The sequence below is a fragment of the Salvelinus fontinalis genome, chromosome 33 (assembly GCF_029448725.1).
Source record: "Salvelinus fontinalis isolate EN_2023a chromosome 33, ASM2944872v1, whole genome shotgun sequence".
NCBI lineage: Eukaryota > Metazoa > Chordata > Actinopteri > Salmoniformes > Salmonidae > Salvelinus > Salvelinus fontinalis.
Window position 1 is genome coordinate 36,949,146 of NC_074697.1, and position 14,326 is coordinate 36,963,471.

Below are 14,326 nucleotides of genomic sequence, written 5' to 3' on the forward strand. Positions count from 1 at the left end.
TAACTCATATGTCTACATGAATTTGGTCAGGTCGCCCAAAAAGTTATAGTGCAGCTTTAAAGATGCATTTTAAATGCATCTACAAACTGGTGGTTGTCATTTTTTTCAGCTGCTATTTCAACGGTAAAAGGAATACCACTGTACCTGACATCCACAGACACTATCAGAGATTTCTTGGTGCCGTCACATTTCCCAAGCGTCTGTGTTGAGATGTTGAAAGCAGAGAAGTCAGGAGGAGGGGGAATATTGTAGTGCATGGCGATCTGAAAAGACAGACAATACTATTGAGATGCATGAAATCAACATAGACATTTCAATGTACAGTAGCACACATGCATTTCCATTAATGCTGAAATTCTAGGGATGAAACGTTAGTTTTTGTGCAACAGTGTGCTCTACTGAACACAAACCAGATACTCAGTACATGCAGTACTGAGAGGCAGCAAAGGAAAATGACTGGAGCCTGACCTGCACAAACACGCAGCTCTTGCCCTGTGCCTTGATGTTGTAGTCTCCAGGGACCTCCCTCAGCTGCTCCTCCTGATAGAGCAGCCTGTTGTTCTGATTCACAGTGAACTCCATCTTCAGGCCTCCGGCTGAGCTCACACTGACTGTACTGGCGCCCTCTGGACTGAAGGTGGCAGCACCGTACTTGGCCAGGGCCTGCAGTGCTACCACTGTGTCCTGGTGACAGGGGGGGGAGAAAAGTACTGTTGCAAAATCAAATCCGGGTCGACTATAGCTTGGGTATGAATCGAGAGAATCAATATAATAAAGCAATACATATGAAGATTGTAAAATGAAACAACAATTCAAGGAATTCCAAGTGTTGTGTTATGAAATGATTGTAAAGCTTTAATACAATGTCCAATTTACTACATTTCATATACAAATAAGGATTTGGTGTGATCCATGTTTGGCCATGTACTAACAGTAGGATTGACAGGCAGATAAAGTGCTAGAGTGAATGAAAGTCTACCAGACCAACAATATACCTGTGTGGAGGCAAAGCCTCCGTAGGGGTTCTGCTGCTGGGCCAGCCAGCGGACGATGCCAGTGGAGTAGTCCAGCCCAAAGCCTGGCATGGTTGGACCGGAGAGCAGTGCCAGCAGCACATAGGATGTCATCTCCACCTCCAGAGAGTCAGTCTTCGTCCCTGAAGCCTCTGCTCTCTCCCAGTGACGATTGCCACCTGTGGGAATTTTCATTGTCAGTTTCCCAGCAGTCAGAAAGGTAGAGACATTTTCACAAAGAGACAAGACATACCTGAGGTAGCAGCTATCTTGTCCAGGTGGGTGATGAGCTTGGCCCTCATGTCCTGGTTTTGGGCCAGGGTGAAGGTGTAGGACAGCAGGGCCATGGTGTAGGTGTTATCCAGCTGGTCAGACACTGCTGCCTTCAGACACGTCAGACTCTTCTCCACCATGGGGTCCTGACACACCCACATACAACAGGATCGTGTTTATTAGGCACCAAGCAGAGGAACACTGATCCAGATATTCCCTCCCAGTTTCAATAAGGAACATGCACATTGTTGCAAAATGTTCTTGGCTTTTCCATTGCGCTCCCTAATGAACACCCAGACCTTTTATCAGGTTAATACGGGTATGAGTACCGAATAATGTTAGCAATATAAATAAACTAGTGTATACTGTGTACAGTGACAGAGCTTGAGGATCTGCAGAGAAGAATTGGACAAAAACATTATGGATTTTCTCCCATTCTTCTCTGCAGATCCTCTCAAGCTCTGTCATGTTAGATGGGGAGCGTTGCTGCACAGCCATTTTCAGATCTCTCCAGAGGCAAAACAGTCAGGGGTCCTGAGCGCTCTGGAGCAGGTTGTCATCAAGGACCTCTGTACTTTGCTCCGTTCATGCCACCGCCACCATGCTTCACCGTAGGGATGTTGCCAGGTTTCCTCCAGACGTGGCCCTTGGCATTCAGGCCAAAGAGTTCAATCTTGGTTTCATCAGACCAGAGAATCTTGTTTCTCATGGTCTGAGAGTCTTTAGGTGCCTTTTGGCAAACCCCAAGTGGGCTGTCATGTGCCTTTTACTGGAGGAGTGGCTTCCATCTGGCACTCTACCATAAAGGCCTGATTGGTGGAGTGCTGCAGAGATGGTTTTCCTTCTGGAAAGTTCTCCCATCTCCACAGAGGAACTCCAGAGCTCTGTCAGACTGACCGTCAGGTTCTTGGTCACCTCCCTGAGCAAGGCCCTTCTCCCCCGATTGCTCAGTTTGGCCGGCCAGCTCTAGGAAGAGACTTGGTGGTTCCAAACTTTTTCCATTTAAGAATGATGGCAGCCACTGTGTTCTTGGGGACCTTCAATGCTGCAGAAATGTGTTGGTACCCTTCCCCAGATCTGTGCCTCGACACAATCTGTCTCTGAGCTCAACTGACAATTCCTTCAACCTCATGGCTTGGTTTTTGCTCTGGCATTCACTGTCAACTGTGGGACCTTATATAAACAGGTGTGTGCCTTTCCAAATCATGTCTAATCAATTGAATTTACCACAGGTGGACTCCAATCAACTTGTATAAACACCTCAAGGATGATCAATGGAAACAGGATGCACCTGAGCTCAATCTCATTGCAGAAGATCTGAGGAATCGGTTTTATTTTCAATACATGTGCAAACCGGTTCTCGCTTTGTCATGTGTATAGATCGCTGAGGATTTTAAAAATGTTATAAGGCTAACGTAACAAAATGTGGAAATCATCAAGGGGTCTGAAAACTTTTCCAGAAGGAACTGTATATTGGGATGTTGTTTAACAAATTCGAATACATGGCAAGTGAGGCGTTCTGTGGGTGATATCGTCTTATTTAAAATTGTGTGAAGTAGTTGGACGGCTAAGCAGAAATATCCACTAGGGCCGTTCATGTTTTGATAAAATCAACAAATGTGGCCTTCTTGTTTATCAATAATATTTTTTTTAAATACTTGGATATGGAAAGAGGTGATAACTCACAGAAGTGTTGCCATCCAGCTCCAGCAGTGCAGCGGTGATGTAGGCAGTGAGCGACACTTGATCCCCGACCCCTCCCTATGACAACAAAGGATGCCAGTAAACGTCATACAGTACTCCAAGGTGTTACAGAGTTTCAAAGTCACTGATGTCAGGTAAAAACATTGCAGTGTTTAAAACATTCAAGTGATAATGGTGCAAAGATAAAGAACAGGTGGGTAATAACTTTAAGAGTACTGTTTTGGAGATGCAAAAGCTGTCGGGACTAGTCAGTCAGACTGAGGTCCCTTTAGGGAGGTGGTATGTTCTCAGGACTGGCTAAAACATGCTTGGGATTCTTGTTGTGCTCAGTATGCGCTCCTTTAGGGCACACGTGGGGTTTTAAGGTCCTCCTGAACAGTACATTATCCTACATGTCAGTGCAATATGAAGTATGTAAAGTACAGTCGTGGCCAAAAGTTGAGAATGACACAAATATTAATTTTCACAAAGTCTGCTGCCTCAGTTTGTATGATGGCAATTTGCATATACTCCAGAATGTAATGAAGAGTGATCAGATGACTTGCAAAGTTCCTCTTTGCCATGCAAATGAACTGAATCCCCCAAAACATTTCCACTGCATTTCAGCCCTGCCACAAAAGGACTAGCTGACATCATGTCAGTGATTCTCTCGTTAACACAGGTGTGAGTGTTGACGAGGACAAGGCCGGAGATCACTCTGTCATGCTGATTGAGTTCGAATAACAGACTGGAAGCTTCAAAAGGAGGGTGGTGCTTGGAATCATTGTTCTTCCTCTGTAAACCATGGTTACCTGCAAGGAAACACATTCCGTCATCATTGCTTTGCGCAAAAAGGGCTTCACAGGCAAGGATATTGCTGCCAGTAAGATTGCACCTAAATCAACCATTTATCAGATCATCAAGAACTTCAAGGAGAGCGGTTCAATTGTTGTGAAGAAGGCTTCAGGGTGCCCAAGAAAGTCCAGCAAGCTCCATGACCGTCTCCTAAAGTTGATTCAGCTGCGGGATCGGGGCATCACCAGTACAGAGCTTGCTCAGGAATGGCAGCAGGCAGGTGTGAGTGCATCTGCACACACAGTGAGGCAAAGACTTTTGGAGAATGGCCTGGTGTCATGAAGGGCAGCAAAGAAGCCACTTCTCTCCAGGAAAAACATCAGGGACAGACTGATATTCTGCAAAAGGTACAGGGATTGGACTGCTGAGAACTGGGTTAAAGTCATTTTCTCTGATGAATCCCCTTTCCGGTTGTTTGGGGCATCCGGAAAAAAGCTTGTCCGGAGACGACAAGATGAGCGCTACCATCAGTCCTGTGTCATGCCAACAGTAAAGCATCCTGAGACCATTCATGTGTGGGGTTGCTTCTCAGCCAAGGGAGTGGGCTCACTCACAATTCTGCCTAACACAGCCATGAATAAAGAATGGTACCAACACATCCTCCGAGAGCATCTTCTCCCAACCATCCAGGAATAGTTTGGTGACGAACAATGCCTTTTTCCAGCATGATGGAGCACCTTGCCATAAGGAAAAAGTGATAACTAAGTGGCTCGGGGAACAAAACATTGATATTTTGGATCCATGGCCAGGAAACTCCCCAGACCATAATCCCATTGAGAACTTGTGGTCAATTCTCAAGAGGCGGGTGGACAAACAAAAACCCACAAATTCTGACACACTCCAAGCATTGATTATGCAAGAATGGGCTGCCATCAGTCAGGATGTGGCCCAGAAGTTAATTGACAGCATGCCAGGGCGGATTGCAGAGGTCTTGAAAAAGAAGGGTCAACACTGCAAATATTGACTCTTTGCATCAACTTCATGTAATTGTCAATAAAAGCCTTTGACACTTATGAAATGCTTGTAATTATACTTCAGTATTCCAAAGTAACATCTGACAAAAATGATCTAAAGACACTGAAGCAGCAGACTTAGTGAAAATAATTATTTGTGTCATTCTCAAAACTTTTGGCCAAGACTGTACTCATATTTGATGTTAGACTATGTATTATTATCAAGTCTTTTGTTTGCTAGTTATCTAGCATTTTATGCAGACTCCACCATTGCACTCTAAATAGAATGGGACACTTGCACCAGAACCTCCTGCTGAATCTCTGCCCTTAACGTTACCTTTTCACATTTGGTGGCAGCAGTATAATACTCCTCTTATTACCCACTGAGCTCTGACCCCCCTTTACCTTCATGCCGTTATGGAAGAGTTTCCCCACTGACGCGATGCAGCCATTCGTCTGCTGGTGACTGGCCAACCAGGCCTTGGCCTGGGCAATGTGGGCGGGGTCCACAAAGATGTAGGGCTTGGCCCCTCCAAAGGACTTCAGCACAAAGGAGGTGAGCCTGAGAGGACACAGGTCAGATGTCACTGGAGTTACACGGACGAGATGTCGTGAGCCTTGCCTAAACTATGGATCATAGACTCTAGATAACAGTAGCTAGTAGCCATACTGTATGTGCTGAAGCCAACTCTATATTTGCCATAGCACATACTAGTATTTGTTGAGACCATCACATTCCTACCTTGATTACATACTGCAACCCCCTATAATCTAATGTCATCTTCATGACAAACAAATGTAAATTGAGGAATCATCTAAGAGAAGGTATTATGACTGTGTGGACAACTGAACTGACCACGTGTTTCCAGAATCATCGCTCTTCCCAAAGGCACTGTAGGAGCCATCGTCATGCTTGTAGTTGAGCTCTCTCTGGTAGCCTGCAACACAAATGGCCAACTGAACAAAGACACTCCTTCTAGGGACTTGTACTGCATGTGGAAGGTGACGTTAACTGGTTCAGAGCCAAATACACTGCTTAAAAAAATAAAGGGAACACTTAAACAACACAATGTAACTCCAAGTCAATCACACTTCTGTGAAATCAAACTGTCCACTTAGGAAGCAACACTGATTGACAATACATTTCACATGCTGTTGTGCAAATGGAATAGACAAAAGGTGGAAATTATAGACAATTAGCAAGACACCCCCAATAAAGGAGTGATTCTGCAGGTGGTGACCACAGACCACTTCTCAGTTCCTATGCTTCCTGGCTGATGTTTTGGTCACCTTTGAATGCTGGCGGTGCTTTCACTCTAGTGGTAGCATGAGACGGAGTCTACAACCCACACAAGTGGCTGAGGTAGTGCAGCTCATCCAGGATGGCACATCAATGCGAGCTGTGGCAAGAAGGTTTGCTGTGTCGGTCAGCGTAGTGTCCAGAGCATGGAGGCGCTACAGGGAGACAGGCCAGTACATCAGGAGACGTGGAGGAGGCCGTAGGAGGGCAACAACCCAGCAGCAGGACCGCTACCTCCGCCTTTGTGCAAGGAGGAACACTGCCAGAGCCCTGCAAAATGACCTCCAGCAGGCCACAGGTAAACTCCGTCTCATGCTACCACTAGAGTGAAAGCACCGCCAGCATTCAAAGGTGACCAAAACATCAGCCAGGAAGCATAGGAACTGAGAAGTGGTCTGTGGTCACCACCTGCAGAATCACTCCTTTATTGGGGGTGTCTTGCTAATTGCCTATAATTTCCACCTTTTGTCTATTCCATTTGCACAACAGCATGTGAAATTTATTGTCGATCAGTGTTGCTTCATAAGTGGACAGTTTGATTTCACAGAAGTGTGATTGACTTGGAGTTACATTGTGTTGTTTAAGTGTTCCCTTTATTTTTTTGAGCAGTGTATATACAACAGGTTGTTGCTAGTCAGAGAAGAGATGCACACAGGATCAGACAAACTGTCAAACAGGGTTGATCTTTGCAGAGTCCTGTTCAATCACAGCTCATTATTCAAAAAGAACAAGGCCTACAGCAAATTCTCTTGTCATATCCCATTCTATGCATTAGGTTAAGCAATAGTCTTCAGAATAGATAGCGGTCAATTTCACCAGGGTTGTGTCCAGTAGGGAGATTTTAACATTTTTATTGAGTAAAACGGGGAGTGCAGGCTGTAACTGAACATGTCTGATAATAATTGCTTGATTTTCGTTGCAACATGTTGTGCCTTACTGAACTGGACCCAGTTCACTCACCACTGTCTAGGAAGCCTGTGGCCCTGGTCTGGATCTCCATGGTGAGCTGCCTGGTGCTCTGCAGGTAGTTGAGGATGTAGATGTTGGGAGCAAACAGCACCATGTTCTGCTCTCCACAGCCATAGGGCATCTTCAACAGGCTGTCCAGGTTCTTCATGGCCCGACCCATCAGGTCGCCTGGTGAAAGAGACCAACCATTATGACAATCAATCAAGCATAGGTCTCTAGTCAATGGCAGTGTATATTCGACCGGCAGATCCCGGTTTCTTACCCTAACCCTAAAATTAACCATGCTTATCCCGATGATAGATCTGCAGGTTGAATATCAACTTCCCTCGTCATGAATAGAGGGATGAAAAATCATCTGCACCAAAATGGAAAACATATCCTGAAAATGTTATAAAACGTTTAAAATCTATTTATATTAGGTGTGAAAAAAACTTAGCAAAACAGATGAGGAATTCTCACCCAGTACTGAGAGGGAGGCCTTGGCAGAGCCCTCCACAAACACCTCAGGCAGCTTCAGAGAGATGTCCTTCTCCACTGGGCCCTCTGGTGACGCGAGACAGATAAACGAGACAGACTGAGTGACTTGAGAACCAATTAAAAAGTATCTGTCATCTAAACCACAACAAATGCACGTCAACTTAATCGTCGGGGTAGTTATGAGAAAGTATGACTGATAGAGGTCAGGAGATTACCTGCAGGGCAGAGCAGAGCGTTGTGGCTGACCGTCTCCTGAGTTCCCTCGGCCTGACAGAGGGAAAGTGACATTGAGAAAAGACAGACCACTGGCTTTCTTCAGCACTAAAATAAAACGGTCTAATGACGACAACTCTAGTTAATTTCATTATAGAATTTATATGTATAACCACTTAAAAAGGTTAATTAAACGTAGACTTGCTATACAGGACAGACACTCACCTCCACCAGCAGTGTTTGCACAATGGTGTCAATGCGTCCTTTCTCTGGCATCGTGGCCACTTCGTTGCCGCAGAGCTCCTCAGTTTTCAATGCCTCAGCGCTCACTTTCACACTCACCTCCCCTATAGTTCAGGCCAGGTAAACATTAACATTCCAGTCTAGACCAGTCACTGATGAACCTGCCCCTCCATCAGCTTGCTCCCTTTTACCCACTCCAGCCTCTGTCACTCATGTACCCTGGCTCAACTGTTCCCGCCTTCACTCCTCATTCCTTCCTTTCTTCGTTCCTTCCTTTCTTCCATTCCCTCGTTCCCTGCCTCCATTTCTCCGATAGCCATGATACCCCTGAGGGAGAGCTTTCTGAGCATGTCATCAGATATCCCTCTCGACTTGTTAGTACAAGCCATTGTCAACAATTCTTTACAGGGCTAGGATATATACAAGGAATTTATTTGAGCCATGTCAATAAGATAAATAATTGAATATTCTTCCATTTCAGTCTGACAAGAGCTGTGCAAAGTGAACAACCCTGTCCTTAGGCACCACAGTGGTGCCAGAGACAAAACAATTCACATCCTACCTCCTCCACTTTGGTCCTAACCTTTCAACATTTGCATGAATTGAGTCTGGATTTCTTAAACCTTAGAGAAGGGTTAGAGGGTAAGGGCCAAGGTGTAGGGAGTAACTGTGGAGTCTATTGCAAGAGCCTTGTGATAGATTGACAGAGAGTACTGTATGGCTCACCTAAAGCAGTTGGGGTGAGGATCCACTTGAAGGTCCTGCTCTCTTCAGCACACAGACACAGTGTGTACTGGCAGCCTTCACATGGCCTGGCTGTGAACTGGTTCGACTCAGTTAGAGTCACCTTCACCTAAGAGAAACACATGGGGTCAATCGCAAGTCTTTACTAGATTCCATGCGTTTCTTCTCTCGTCCTTAAAATGTCAGAGCGTCTATAGGTCTACAGGGACTATCCAAATGAAGTGGGACTGGAGAGGTAAAGAAAGAGACAACACTGGGAGGGCTTACCATGATACACTTGGAGAGGTAGTTGAACACTGTGGCCTTGAGTGTGAACACCTCCCCCCGGATGACAGAGTAGGGCAGCGTCAGGCTCACAAAGAAGGGTTGGAAGGCAGTGAGGCCAGTGTTGGGAGCCAGGCCAAAACCCACTGGGGAAGTACAGAACGCTCCTGCAGCCCACTTAGTGATGGTGTCAGGGACAGTCTTCTCAACATTCACTTTTCCTGTATGTCTGGTAGTGGTGAAAAGGGCGCAATAAAAACACAAAATGTATATTAACATTAGAACACATGACATGGTCAATTCAATAAATAAACCTACCCCTTGGACAAAAACATTCATGTAGTTTCAGTATAACCCCATTACAAGGCAGTGTCAGCCCAGCACCCCATGGAAAGGGATGTAATGTTGGACTACAAATATGGCGTCTGTCACAAAGCTTACCCCACAGGAACCAGGTCCCAGATCCAGGTCTCAGGGAAGTACGTGCGGACGGTCTCCTTAGGCCCGCCAGAGGCTCTAGCGGCTGAAGTCTCTGGCATCATGTTGGCCATTGACACTGGAGCATCAATTTCTTCTACTGATTTAACTCGGATAGCTGAAAATAGAAACAAATCCTTTATTATTAGGTTAAGACTAGAAAGGTTCACATATTAGAATATATCATACCCTCTTCTACCATACCGTCATATTCCATTGAAAAGGGTATAATACAGTGGTAAGGTTTTTTCACGTCAGAGTTGGTCAGGATCTTGATTCCAACTTCCTAAAATGAAAAGTACATACAATTGTAAAACAGTGTCCGTAAGTAAAGGCCATATCATACCTGTATTTCAGTTTTGCTAAATTATGTGGGTATTGGTTTAAAAACCCAAACATTTTTATAGATACGGTGTATACGTCTTCACAGACTGCATTCCATTTTAATTAATTCAGTGTCTACTTTCTTACTTAAATATTAAGTATTTATACATTTTCCATATTCCAAACAGACAAAAACAATAACATTAAACTTATTTGATCCTCTTACTTTAAAGATGTTGTAAACATCGTTTTTGTCATTGTTGGGGACAAACCAGACTGAGCGTTTTTTCCTGTCAGGTACGGGTGGTGCTTCTAACTCCTCGGACAGTTTAGGGACAGGTAGAGGGTGCACTTCCATCTCCTCTTTAACGATTGGAGGAAATGGTCGGCATGGGTAGGGGTCAAAGTCTTCTACTCTGTATGAATATCCAGACAACTTCTGAACAGGCAGCTGACTGAAGACCTGCGGAGAGAGAGAAGTAATATACCTCTAGTAATACTGACTTTATAATCCGCAGCATCTTGACACAGTCAGAATGTGGTCAGTGCATGGTCAGATTGTGGTCAGTGCATGGTCAGTTTGTGGTCAGAGGTTACAGGGTCAGTACATAGTTAGGACAAGGTCAGTGCATAGGATAACACCTGGTTTAAATACATATGACAAATACTTGATCTGTACTCGATTTTGCTTGAGTGGTACAAGACAACCAACGAAATAGTCCCACAAGTTGAAACTTCTAAACTAAGTATCAGACAGTGGTTAAAACCTCTAACGAGTCACAAACCCGAATCCGGGATCCCCCCCATCAAAAAAGCTGACTAGCATAGCCTAGCCTAAAGCCACAGGGATATCATATAATAAAATGTTCATGAAATCACAAGTCCAAGACACCAAATGAAAGATACACATCTTGTGAATCCAGCCATCATTTCTGATTTTTAAAATGTTTTACAGGGAAGACACAATATGTATTTCTATTAGCTAACCACCATAGCAAAAGACACAACTTTTTTTTCTCCACCATTTTTTTCCTGCATAGGTAGCTATCACAAATTCGACCAAATAAAGATATAAATAGTCACTAACCAAGAAACAACTCCATCAGATGACAGTCTGATAACATATTTATTGTATAGCATATGTTTTGTTCGAAAAATTTGCATATTTCAGGTATAAATCATAGTTTTACATTGCAGCCACCATCACAACTCTCACCAAAGCAACTAGAATAACTACAGAGAGCAACGTGAATTACCTAAATACTCATCATAAAACATTTATGAAAAATACACAGCATACAGCAAATGAAAGACAAAGATCTTGTGAATCCAGCCAATATTTCAGATTCTTTAAGTGTTTTACAGCGAAAACACAATTTAGCATTATATTAGCTTACTACAATAGCCAACCACACAGCAGCATTGATTCATGCACGTTAACGATAGCGAATAAACCAGCAAAAGATATTACATTTTTCACTAACCTTCTCAAAACTTCATCAGATGACAGTCCTATAACATCATATTACACAATACATATATTGTTTGTTCGAAAATGTGCATATTTAGCGGCACAAATCGTGGTTATACAATGAGAATAGTAGCCAAGCTGCCAACAAAATGTCGGGAGAAATCTTGGGAGAGGCACCTAATCTAATCAATAACTAATCATAAACTTGACTAAAAAATACAGGTTGGACAGCAAATGAAAGATACATTAGTTCTTAATGCAACCGCTGTGTTAGATTTTTAAAATTAACGTTACTACGACATACAGCGTGCGTTAAAGCGAGACCGCACCGAAATTAATGGCGGAATAGTAGTTTTACATTTTTCAACAGAACAACGAATTAACATCATAAATAGTTCTTACTTTTTGATGAGCTTCCATCAGAATCTTGTGCAAGTGGTCCTTTGTCCAGAATCATTGTTGCTCGGTTGTAGATTGTCGTCTTCAACTTATGAATTAGCAGTAAACATTAGCTATGTGGCCCAGACGTGTCCAACTCTTCATAACGCAGCACAAAGAAATATCCGAAAATCGCAATATACTGATATAACTCGGTTTAAAATAACTACATTATGATGTCTTTAACACCTATATCGAATAAAATCAGAGCCGAATATATCTAAGGCCCATAACGTGAGCTTTTCAGAATGCCATCCTGAGGTCTGTCTTGCGCCATGACGAACGTTGAAAAGAGTGCACCCCACGTTCCAAGACCCTTTATATGGCCTCAGATCTGCCTAGCAACACCATTCCAATTCTCACTGCTTACTGACATCTAGGGGAAATCGTATGCAGTGCATGTCGACTCATAGATTACATGCAAATTAATAAACTGACCCTGGAACAGAGTGCCCGATTTCAGATTTCTCACTTCCTGACAGGAAGTTAGCTGCAACTTGAGTTCTGTTTTACTCACAGATATAATTCAAACGGTTTTAGAAACTAGAGAGTGTTTTCTATCCAATACTAATAATAATATGCATATTGTACGAGCAAGAATTGAGTACGAGGCAGTCTAATTTGGGAACGAATTTTTACAAAGTCGAAACATTTGGGCCCGCTTTTGTTGTTTAGAAGAATCTTGCTACGAGAGAATGAAGTAGCAAAGTGTACATTTTTATTTATTTTTTACAAAATTGTTTTAGTTGAGATGGAGTTGGTTATTTGTATTATAAAACCTTAAATTCTGGTTATTTGCTATTCATTAGAAAAGTTTGAAGCCTAAAGAACAAGTTTAAATTTCCCCTTCCCCTTCCCCCTTAATACATGGTTAGAGGAAGCTGAAAATTAGCCAAATCCTATCTTGAAAAACATGGGTGCACAAAAACAATGCCAAAGGTGGTGTGATCATGGTTAGGCTTCAGCTTAGTGTGGTGAGTCAATGGCCCTGGTCAAAAGTAGTGCACTACATAGGGTATAGGGAGCCATTTGGGATGCAGGACCATGGAGAACGTACAGAGTCTAGGCTGAGCTCCTGTTCAGGCTGCAGCAGCAGCACACTCTGGTCGATGGCCCTGAGAGAACACAGAGACCCTGGGTGGGCCTGGAGGCTCAGAGAGGTCTTCTCCCCTGGCAACTCCTGGAGGGACGAGAACTTCAGGGACACCTGGAGAGGAGAAAAGCAGGAGACATCACAGAAAATGTTTAAACATATCTACAGTGCCTTCAGAAAGTATTCATACCAATTGACTTAATCCACATTTTTTTGTGTTACAGCCTGAATTCAAAATGGATTAAATATGTATTTTTTCCTCACCCATCCACACACACACAGCCCCATAATGACAAAGTGAAAACACGTTTTTAGAAAAAGATCGCAAATGTATTTAAAATGAAATACAGAAATCTAATTTACATAAGTATTTCTCTCCCTAGTTAATAGTTTGTATAAGCACCTTTGGTAGCGATTAAAGCTGTGAGTCTTTTTGAGTTTTGCGAACCTAGGGCTGTGGCAGTCAAAAAAAATTGTCAGCCGTCAGTGATTGTCAAGCAAATAACTGGTCGGTCTCACGGTAATTGACCGTTAATTAACAAACATTTAGCATCTCCTGGCTTACACACATAGCATACATCCATTTTTAAAAAGTCTAATAATTTAGCCTACACCGTCACAATAAATCCATTATTTATTTTAGACAGTTCTAAAGAAACATGATATGAAGAAAATGTAGTCTATTTCAGAAGAACAGAACAGCATACTCTGAGTTGTCCTTATGTTAGGTCCTGATGTGGCTATGAGTTACACTAGTTAATTAGCAGACATGATTTGCTTATAATTCTATGGCATTATTTGATATTATTTTATAGTATGAACAATACAATTGAACAAAGCTGAATAAAATATAAATATTTTCTTCAAAAGATTTGAGGGAGTGCGCATATGTGGCTATTCTGTGGTGAGAGGTTAACAAAGAAATAGCTACTGCTATATGCTTAATTTAGAGTTTTTAATTTTACTTGTTGTTCGACAAACGTTGGGCTATATGTTTTGATTTTTAATACATTGTAAGGCTGCATGATGACTCTAATGATGATTTGAAAAGTCGTTTGAAAGGCATAAGCTCTGCTTTGTTGATAGCGCAGGCTGTACACACTCCAATAGTCTCTCATTCACAATTTGACAAGCACTTGATAATGCCTCACATTTCACGGCGGCATCCCCTTTGAGGCCGTAATGCACCCCAAAAAAAATCCATGCCTTTTGCGGCCCGGAGTGCTGCATTGTGCCCTTCAACTGCGCCTCTCACTGACATGGCTCTACGTCAAGTGATCGGGTCTTTCTCACTGGCTACAAGTGAAGACAGACACATTGGAGACGCAACTGCGCTCGTCCTTATCCAATTCCGAGGTGCATATTGAAGATAATGGAAGAACTGTCCACATTTACTTTTTGTCAGCCAACAAGATGAGTAGGTCTAACGAACAGCAAAAGCACTAGCTTATGTCAATCTTCTATCCCCTATAGTACAAAAGTCGACCTATTCTATTCCGTGCAATACATAAACATTCAAAACAGTCTGGGAAAGTT

At 43.0% G+C, this 14,326-nt stretch overlaps 1 protein-coding gene across 2 annotated transcripts in view; it reads right to left on the minus strand.

Annotated features, from left to right (window-relative positions):
• The window catches only part of LOC129832156 (alpha-2-macroglobulin-like), a 38,364-nt gene that overhangs the window by 9,589 nt on the left and 14,449 nt on the right, over window positions 1-14,326 (minus strand). Inside the window, exons 15-31 of one of the 2 annotated variants that reach the window (XM_055895979.1) lie at window positions 12,755-12,904; window positions 10,015-10,251; window positions 9,654-9,750; window positions 9,429-9,582; window positions 8,991-9,216; window positions 8,706-8,832; window positions 7,962-8,083; window positions 7,739-7,790; window positions 7,506-7,589; window positions 7,038-7,214; window positions 5,634-5,715; window positions 5,183-5,339; window positions 2,973-3,047; window positions 1,267-1,432; window positions 996-1,192; window positions 469-684; window positions 145-263 (exon numbers count right to left, since the gene is read on the minus strand). In XM_055895979.1, coding sequence (XP_055751954.1) covers window positions 145-263; window positions 469-684; window positions 996-1,192; window positions 1,267-1,432; window positions 2,973-3,047; window positions 5,183-5,339; window positions 5,634-5,715; window positions 7,038-7,214; window positions 7,506-7,589; window positions 7,739-7,790; window positions 7,962-8,083; window positions 8,706-8,832; window positions 8,991-9,216; window positions 9,429-9,582; window positions 9,654-9,750; window positions 10,015-10,251; window positions 12,755-12,904 — 2,438 coding nt within the window. The remainder of the gene's footprint in view (window positions 1-144; window positions 264-468; window positions 685-995; window positions 1,193-1,266; window positions 1,433-2,972; window positions 3,048-5,182; window positions 5,340-5,633; window positions 5,716-7,037; window positions 7,215-7,505; window positions 7,590-7,738; window positions 7,791-7,961; window positions 8,084-8,705; window positions 8,833-8,990; window positions 9,217-9,428; window positions 9,583-9,653; window positions 9,751-10,014; window positions 10,252-12,754; window positions 12,905-14,326) is intronic. The other variant, XM_055895980.1, reaches the window with a different exon arrangement.